The following is a 9,797-nucleotide window of genomic DNA, read 5'->3' on the forward strand; positions in this document are numbered from 1 at the left end:
ACCAGCCCCGGTGCTCAAGTAACTTATTCAGCTCCAGCTGTTCAAAAGACATACACTCAACCAGGCTCTCAAATCACTTACACCAGTCCAGGTGTCCAGAAAACCTATTCAGTTCAAACTGCTCAAAAGGCTTACACTAGTCCAGGTACTCAGGTAACTTATTCAGTTCCGGCTGCTCAAAAAACATATACCCAGCCAGGATCACAGGTAACCTACACCAGTCCTGGAGCGCAGAAAACTTATTCAACCCCAGCTGTTCAGAAGACGTACATTCAACCGAGCTCTCAAGTCACTTACACCAGTCCAGGTGTGCAGAAAACTTACACAGCCTCATCTGTTCCAAAAGTATTTACGCAACCAGGCCTACAAAGTACTTACACAAGTTCTCGAGTCCAGCAAACGTATCCAACGCCAGTTCAAAAACAAACTAGCGCCAAAGTAACCTATACGCAACCAGTTCTTCAGAAAACATTTACTCAGCCCGGCTTGCAAAGCTCATATATTCGTCCCGCAGTTCAAAAAACATATAACGTTCCAACTGCTCAACAGACTTACGCGTTAACAGGGGCACAGAAGCCGGTAGTGCTGCCGAAAAAGCAAGTGCTGCAAACAACTTACGGAAGACCTACAACGACCGTTCAAAAAAGCTACATAGCACCGGCAGTACAACAAACCTATTCAATTCCTGTCCAAAAGACAACGGGTGCATTTACTGGCTCTGGACTGCAAACCCAAACATACAGGGCACCAGCCGTACAAGCTTCAATTGTACAAAAGCCCTATTCAGTATCGCCTACTGTAGCTTCGGTTGCCTATAAAAGCCCATACGCACAAGCAGTCGGTGGTAGTCCAACGACTGCTCCAGTATTTTCTATTTCTGCAGGAGCTACAAACGGTATTGATACTAAATACGGTGAGAATGGTGGATATGTCTATTAAAAATGCGCAGGTACATGTTTGTGTATAATAAAATAATTACACTCTAGTATTATAAATTTTTTGTTAGATGTATATAAATATAATATGAAAATACAAATTTTGTTTGTTTCATTCATTTTTAGAAAATCCGTATATTTAGAAATTAATATTTAATCAGATAGACTACGGTTTTAATTGAATTTTCAGATATTCTTACATAAAGTTGAAATTTGTTTTCAGTTGAATTTCATAGATCAAGGATACGCAATACGTCGACGTAGCAGTAGCGGATGCTAATCTCAACTCTTGTAAATTATTTGAACTTTGAATATTTATTGTTACAGATTTTTGCTACCTTTCATAGCTGTTGAGGTATTTAGGGGCTTTTATGCGAAGAATTTTTATTTTTATTGTCAGTCGAAAGCTCTTAAAGTGGATAAAATATTCAATTACGAAGTTATGGTGTTAAAAATTACTGTAAACTCGTTAAATAAAGGGGTCAACACAATTATTGCATATGTTTGCCACGCTACACTTAGCGAATTAATTAAAGTTTTTCTTTGAGTTGAAGCTAACTTTAATGGTGCAATTTAAGCTTAATACTGAGTTGAACGTTAAGTCGGACAGAGGGAAAAACCCTTTTAGACGCCTATCGCACGCAGAAAAGGAAGTGGAGATGCTCATTAATTGTGAGACATATACAGCAAATACGGAAAAGAAAAAAAGAGTAGAAAAGAAACTCGCATTTTTGACCCTAAGGACTCTAATTGTTTGCCATGATATTTGCAAGTTCGTGTTTCCATTGTAGGATATAATTCGATATCGTAGCTTGTTATGTTCTATTCCGCAATCGATTTAAAACAAAAAAAATTCCTGCGAACTTATCTGAATTGACAATTTGACTAAACTAATCAAAATTGATTCTAAACGCAAGCCGTACGCGGCGAAAAGAGGTTCGTGAGCAAACTTTGCTGAGTCTGATGCCTGCTGCTGTTTATTCGAAGGTCTACGCTTATAACTTCGAGAAAAATCATGCATAACATAGGTATAAATGATTTTTAAAATAATCGTGAACTAATCGTTTGGACAGTGAAGTTTCTTGTTAAGCAATCGATAACTATTACGTGAGTAAATGTGCGCACAACTTTTTCGCGATAAGTTACTTTCGTGCAGCATTTCTTACAGTTTTCATTTATCTCATTGCGATATTAATTAAATTCATACAATGGTTTTATATGAGTTCATAATTATACAATATATGTATTATATAAAGGCTTATGCGTAGATTATGTTGATTTGCGTCGTAGTAAATTCAGCACAATATTATCGCACGAAAGAAGAAAGCGATTAAGAAGAGAATTTTCATATGAATAAATAGTTGGAATATGTATATTTTGAAAAATATTAATTTTTATGTTGTAAAGATAAGATAATGTTTATCGCGGTCGTTGCCCTCACCATTTAGATAAGCTATTTGTTAAGCATCAATGCAAAATGTGCCATTCGCCCGACATCTTTCGATTTCTTTATCTATGTAAAATACATCTAAGTATTTTTGTACGTGTAGCTAATTATAAGCGAAAGCGCTTTTAATACAATCTTGCACGATATTTGTCACTTTCTTTAAACTTGCTTCTTACTGCATTTACCCGCCCACCTTCTCAATTAATACATACTTGACTGCAAGTATAAAAGAAAGTTTCGCATCATGTAAAACATTTAGTTTACGTTGAGAGCTCAAAAGCAAAAAAGTGTTCAGGTAAATTGATTTATTTTAAACAGTAATTAAAAATAAAGTAAATAGTGTAAGGAAAAATTCCGACTGATTTCAGTATGAAATGCCGGACTAAAATGTTGACAAAAATGCTGCTACTGTGTTTGATGATCTATGGAACAAATAGCGAAATAATTCCAGATATTTCAACTACAGCTAAAATGACACAATTGTCCAATAAATCTGCTGGCCTTGTGACAAAGGAAACCATAGAAAATCGATTAAGATATTATTTTATTACTGATTATCCATCTAAGATACCCGAGAATCATTATATAAAGCCGGGCGATGTAGTCGCTGTAAAAGAGATCGAATCGAAAACCTTGAAAGTTAAGAATGCCGACGACATGAATAATGTTCATAAAAAGTTAAATATTTTATATATGACGAAATCGAAAAAGTAAAAGATATAACGGTTTATTTAAGTAAATTGATCTTGTAGCCTTTTTCTGCTTTTTTTTATTAAAGAAACAACAAAACAAATTTTTTTTCAAATATTGCAGCAAATAATTGAACAATTTGGAGAGTTAGCAGAGCTTGTTTATTTCAGAAAATTATTTTTTGTTATAAACATAACCACCATTGGAACCGTACACCGTACTGCCTGAGGAAGTGCCATGATGATGATTAGAGTTGTCGCCAGAGTGCGTGTAATGGGAGTATGAGGGCACGGGGTGGGTACCGGCCGCATCATGTAAAGTGTAACTATTTAATCCGGACGAATAATCCAAACTTGAAGAGGCCGTGTATGCGAGAGGGGAACTATGAGTAGCAGAAGTTTCGTGTACGGTGTAATCATTATTAGGAGATGCGTCTTGTCGGTTTGATACGCTGTATGCTGATGTTTGAATAGGATAAGTTTCAAGATTCGGTTCGCTGTATGTATCATGAACTGCGTATCCAATGACAGCCGGCGCTTGTTGGTGATCGGATATTGTCTGAGTAGTTTCTACCGGAGCATTGTGAGTTATTTCAGTTTTGTGACTTTCATAAGTTGAAGAGGAGTCTGCGCCAAGCGAAGGCGTATAGCTACTATAAGTATTAACAGCAGGTGTTTGATGGTCATTAGTTAACGTATGAGAAGTTACTATCGGGGCGCTGGTATGAGCATTCGTTTCATGTCCGTTACTATTATGATTTTCCGAATAATAACTGGAGCTGGATAACGGCTTATAGGTACTATAACTGGTAACAACGGGTGCCTGTGTGTGGTGGCTATCATATTTTGAAGAGTAACTGTAACTTGAGGACGGTTTGTCGCTGCTGTAGCTAGCAACCGCTGGTGAGTGTGTATGCTGATTATTATAATTCGAAGAGTAGCTAGAGCTGGACGACGGCTTATAACTGCTGTAACTACCAACAGTCGTTTTTTTATGCTCATTAGACGCCGTATGAGAAGTTATCGCAGGACTGCTGTAATGACTTTGCGTTTTGTGTCCGTTGTTACTGCTATAACCTGAGGAGTAGCTGGAGCTGGATGAGGGCTTGTAGCTGCTGTAGGTATGGACGGTAGGTTTATGTGTATTGTGACTATCATATTTCGAAGAGTAACTGGAACTAAATGAAGGTTTGTAACTACCGCTGTCCTTCGACGAAGACAACGACGATGATGTAGAACCTTTTTGATTTTTATTATAATCAGAAGAATAGCTGTAACTAGATGGGCTTTTGTAACTGGAAGAGGAGGATGAGGAGGAGGAGGAGGAGGAGGAGGAAGTTTTTGCAGGAGTGCTATAGGTGGTAGAACTGTGGTAGCTGCCAGATCCATATGTATTACGCGAATTTGCGCCATTATGTCCAGAATGACTGTCACTATGTGAGGCAGAGCTAAAACCAGAGCCGCTATAGCCTGAGGAGCTATCATGATATTTTCCCGAATTGTAAGACCCGTGAGAGGCTGATCCCTTTTGTCCCGAGTAATTGTTATAACTAGAAGAGTAACTAGAACTCGAAGGTGATTTGTAATTGGAATGAGAAGTTTTTGCAGGACTGCTATAACTGCTTCCAGTGCTACCATGATAACTGCCAGATCCGTGTGAACTTAATCCTTTATGTTCTGAGCTAGCGCTGTGACTTGAAGAGTAGCTAGAACTAGAAGGAGATTTGTAACTGCTGGAGTAAGTCGAGTAACTCGATGGAGTCGAGTACGATTTCGAAGAGTAGCTTGTTGACTTTACTCCGCCAGAGGGCGCGGAATAGGTTGCGTAAGTATGTGTGGCTGCACCCTGATGAGGTGGCAAATATGCTGTGATCACATGGCTAACGTCGGCGGCGCCGAAAGCTACAATGCTCAGAAAAAGAGCGGTGCAAAATTTCTGCAAAAAAGTAAAGGATTGCGAGCAAAGGAAAAAAAATGAAACAGTTAAAGTGTTTTGAGTAATTAAGTGAGTTAACTTCCAATAGTGTTCTAATTTAGTTAACATAAAATGTAGTTCCATGTGAGTTTATGAAATCAAGATTTGAAAAATATTTTTCACTGAAGGTATTAAAAGTGTCGTTTTTTTTATATTTTTTTTTTTCTTAATGTGTACTGAATTAACGTTTTTTTTTTTTAGTTATCTTATTTTAATCAAAGATTATTTATAACTAATGTTTTCATATATAATATCACTATGTTTTTGAACTAACCATTTTTTGTCAGCTTTTTGTTCAAGATTTTTGATATACTAACTGAGTTCATCGCGTCGTATTATCTATATATACGCGTTCTTAGCAATGAGTTTGTTTCACGTTCTATAGACCGAAATGTACACCAAAAGATTTTGGCAATGTTCGCGTGTTGTTGTTTCATTTCATATCTTACATAAATTTGATGATACTCGTCAATTTGCTTTCTCTTTTAAAACAAAAAAAAAAAAAAAAAAAAGAATTAAAACCTGATAATAGAACTGGAATTTTCGAAAGAAGTAGCAAAACAAAGCTAGGTGTATTTGTAGCTAACTTGAAGCGATTAAGTACCTGTTTTTCAAATTTCTATTCTTTTGCGATTAATTATGACAAAAAATGATGGCAACATTTAATATAAATACAAAAATAATCGCTACAGCAATAAACATTTAATCAAATATTGGACAAATGTTAATGGCCGAATGCTGTATTTGGCTGCAAATCTTCATGCTCTGATGTCATGGTTAAGTTAAAATATTTGGAAAGACAGAATGAAGCCGACAATAAAATTTATGGAATTTGAGTTTAGATGATCTTAAGAAAACAAACACTGTTTGTCTGCAAGGCAAACCATGTATTAAATGTATCACTTCCTTCCTTCGTTCTGTTTATCTGAAGATTGATTCGATAGTTATTCAATTCCTACAGGATACTTGTATGAAGAATTGAGAAACCCATGCCAAACATTTAGGCATCTTAAAGCATAGGCTTTTTTTAAAACTTTAAGGTTTATATAATCTTCAGTCGTGGTGTGGTTGGAAAAGTGGTCCAATCCGAGCCATTTTCAATAGCAATTGTCTTTGGACTAAAAAATGTCGGTATACGAAATTTAATCGAAATATTTCAAAAATTGCAGTCTATAGGTTGAAAACACAACGCACAAACGAGACAAAGGCAGATGGAAAGATAAGCTGAGATCGATTCAAAATATGATTCCGAATCGATGGGCATAATAAAGTGTGGACCTATCTCAAGTCGCTCTGGGTGTTGCATACATCTAAACATATTTAATATACCCTTGCATCACATTTGGCGTAGGGCGTAGATAGACATATCACTTTGCCGTTTTCTTTTTTTTTTCCTTGGAACGCAAGGTTGATAGATTGAAAGAGCAAAAACCTGGACAGTTGTCAGATGGACAGGCGAAAAGACAAGCTTTAGAAAATGATTTTGAATCGATCGATATAATAGAAGGCGGGTATATTTGAAGTTCTTCTGGTCGTTGCGTATGTCGGCACAAATATACTATGCCCTCTACCAGGTGATGTAGGTAGAGGTGTAATCATAGACGTAGACTTGAGCAGAAACCATTTCACAGTTAAAAATTGGGTTATTTTTAAAAAGAAATAGTTAAGAATAAAGAAGAAATGCAGTCTTAAGCAGCCATCATATAAAAACTACTGTTTGCTGTTTATTTATATATTTTGCGACTTGGAAGTTTCTCCCCTGAATGACAGTGGACGGACAATCAGACGGATAAATGAAGGCAAAGGTAGAAAAAGATGATGGAAAAGAGACGGACGAATGGATTTGAACGAAAGTTTTAATGAAAATTTTTCGGCTACCGAATGCATGAGTCTAATTGCTATTTGACAGAGATGTTGAATGTATGTGTTATACATATATATATATATATATATATAACATACCATTATCTACTTGGTTTTCCTCGTTTTACACATATGCAGAGTTATCGATTAAGATCGGTCTCAGTTCTAACTGTATTGTCCATTAAAGTAATTAGTAGGACGAAAAAACCATTTTTTGGACTCAGGATGAAAAAAAAAACGTCTGAAATAATCAGGGGGTTTCAAAAAAATGGTTTACCAAACTATTTAATTAATAAAATGTTTGTAAAGTTTGAACAACTGGAGATTATTGCAAACTGTCCGAATGGAGAAGAAATTTCGACAACAACCACGCGAGGGAAGAACTTCATTTACTATTTGATAGTAAATACAATATTGTGCGCTGTCCACGGTATTATGTGGTATTTCTTCCATTTATCTTGCAGTAATTCGTTCTTTATCTACAAAAGGATCCGACGTAATCTAATTACCCATAAAATGTTTTATTTTTTGGATAGTATTGTGGGGACAAAACTGCTGTACGGATCGCGAGTGAGGCGTCGATCAAAAAAAATAGCAACAAGGACCTAAAAGATCTGGTGAATACAGCTACGCGGTAGTACATCCCAATATTTCTCACGTTTAATTTTTTGTCGACAATGTTCCCCAATGAAGGCCTGGCATCGTTAAATGGTGTTTTGCCTCCTCTCGAATTACAAAGAAAAAGCGCAGAGAAGCACAGAGATAGATAGACTTTAATAATATTTTAATAATATTTTAATAATGTTATCAAAGTCATCAGTTATTATAATTGTATTATAACCTTCTCTTCCGAAGGATGAGGGGGGTATATTGACTTGGTCAAAATTCTCAGAACGACGCTTTAGAGATCCCACAAATTATATACATACATTCTTGATCGGCATCAAATTCAGTGCTACATAAGCTGAGAGCACCTCTGTTTTTCAAAAACATATATAAAAAATTGTTTTTTGCTTATTGCACGTAAGCTGCAACAAATGAACCTACATTAAATAGCTATTGGTAAAATGGAAAAAAACTGACCACGCCTGCTTATTTCTATAGTTTGTCAAAATTTAATTTTTTTTTTTCAATACCTTTGTAACTCGGAGAAATTAGTATAACCAGTATAAAGTATATAAACTCTTGGCCACTTTTAGACTTGCAATGCACCGATGCATGTCCGTTCGTTCGTCTGTTGTTCATCTATCTGTTTTGTCTACCCAACTGCATAGTGCATGTGCTGTCTGGAACAGCACCAAACTTTGTAAAGAATGTGCACAGAACGACCACCGGTCTATGCAAAAGAAGCTGTGAACACCTTTGTTTCCCCTGTCTCTTGGTTGTTGCTCATGTGCTACACAACAATTAGACGGGACAAATTTCCGCAAAATTATTGTTATTCTTAAAATGTAGGATAACGGTGATGGGTATAAAAGATTCGGTCGCAATCGAATATAATTTTGTTACTTGTTTAAATTATTTCAATAAATGTTTGCAAGTTATACTATAATCAGATTTTCAGAAATCAAGTTTTTTTTTATTTTTATTATTATTAAATATTAACAAAATAGATTTATATTAAAATAAAGTTAAGTTTCTCGACAAATATAGTTACCCTTGCGATTGTAAGCGTTACCAAGCATACGCTGCTGATTTGAGTCAGAAGATTTGATTAAATTTGGAAAACGGAAGAAACGGCCCCAAATTAGCATATTTAACAGCTGGTTTTGCAGGAACGCTTAAGGGCAAGTGAAAAGTTTTTTGCAATGATGCAGGGGTTTTGCTTGATTGTGCTACAGGAGTGTTGGCGACGGTGCGATGGTCAATTTGTTTGCGAGGTGAAGCAATGGTGAGTTCATTGTGAATTTGTTGCATTGCATCGTCAGGAATAAGTTGAATCCGTTGAAGTTGTGTAAAGGCATTTGCATCGTGGATTTGGTCCGTAGATCCAACATTTACGAGATAGGTGCTAGGACTTGATCGCAAGTGTTCGATTTTATAATGAGAACTAATTGTTTGTTTAGGGACATCAGATGCTTCTAAAGTGGCCTTACTTTCTCGATTACTTCCACTAAAGGGAGCAGTGTACACATGTTGTTGATACGGTGATGCGCTCGATGCTACTGCTGCTAAGTTGGGGAATTGATTGTTATTAGAAGATTCACTCTTTACCGCGGGCCTGATAGAAGACAATATTTTAGATGTTAATGTTTTCATTCCTTCATGCACAAGTGTTGATGGCGGCTCATCGTTATGAACGCTTGATACTTTAACAATTTGCTGAGTATTTTGTAAAGATTCAGGCTGAGGTAAGAATTTTTGTAAATTATTTATTCTCTCGTATGTTTGCTTAATCGGTGGTAAAATGCTTTGATGAACAGGATTGCTGTGATAATATCTATTATTCTCTTGGTATCCAGGGAAAGGAGCAGTAAGTAACTGCAAGTTATACGATTGCTCAGGATGTGCAATTTCTGCAGGACTAATTTCTGCATTTAACCCTTGATCTGCAGCATAATAATTTAAATTGGATGGATCAATTCGGGGTATAGAAAAGCTAACGAAATTAATATATGGTGTAATTGTCTCGATAACACTTGGATAATGCGCAAACGTTGAATGTTGTAATTCTCCGTAGTTATGATCTTTTGGATTGTAAGTGGCCAGTTCATTCGAATCAGGAGCTGGGTTAATGTAATCACTCGCTTGTTCAGTAACACGAGCGGTCACAGCATAGATCAAAACGTTTAACCAGAACGCGATGTAACACATCTAATGCGTGTTGCATGAAAAGAAATAAATTGATCATATTATTATTATTATTATTATTATTATTGCTATTATTA

At 36.1% G+C, this 9,797-nt stretch overlaps 2 protein-coding genes across 2 annotated transcripts in view; one reads left to right on the forward strand and one right to left on the reverse strand.

Moving 5' to 3' along the window:
- The window catches only part of LOC119644564 (paternally-expressed gene 3 protein-like), a 5,613-nt gene extending 4,643 nt beyond the window's left edge, over positions 1–970 (forward strand). Inside the window, exon 2 of the mRNA XM_038044152.1 lies at positions 1–970. This exon is cut by the window's left edge and continues 921 nt beyond it. Coding sequence (XP_037900080.1) covers positions 1–939 — 939 coding nt within the window. The 3' untranslated portion in view covers positions 940–970.
- A 2,276-nt stretch (positions 971–3,246) lies between these two features.
- Positions 3,247–5,351, reverse strand: LOC119644818 (uncharacterized protein DDB_G0271670-like). Its single transcript, XM_038044572.1, has 2 exons — positions 5,321–5,351; positions 3,247–5,007 (listed from the first exon to the last, which is right to left on the reverse strand). The coding sequence occupies exons 1-2, from the start codon at positions 5,321–5,323 to the stop codon at positions 3,247–3,249; spliced, it is 1,764 nt and encodes a 587-aa protein (XP_037900500.1). The 5' UTR covers positions 5,324–5,351.
- Between the last annotated feature and the right edge of the window lie 4,446 nt (positions 5,352–9,797).

Source organism: Glossina fuscipes, unplaced genomic scaffold, assembly GCF_014805625.2.
Source record: "Glossina fuscipes isolate IAEA_lab_2018 unplaced genomic scaffold, Yale_Gfus_2 0, whole genome shotgun sequence".
Taxonomy (NCBI): domain Eukaryota; kingdom Metazoa; phylum Arthropoda; class Insecta; order Diptera; family Glossinidae; genus Glossina; species Glossina fuscipes.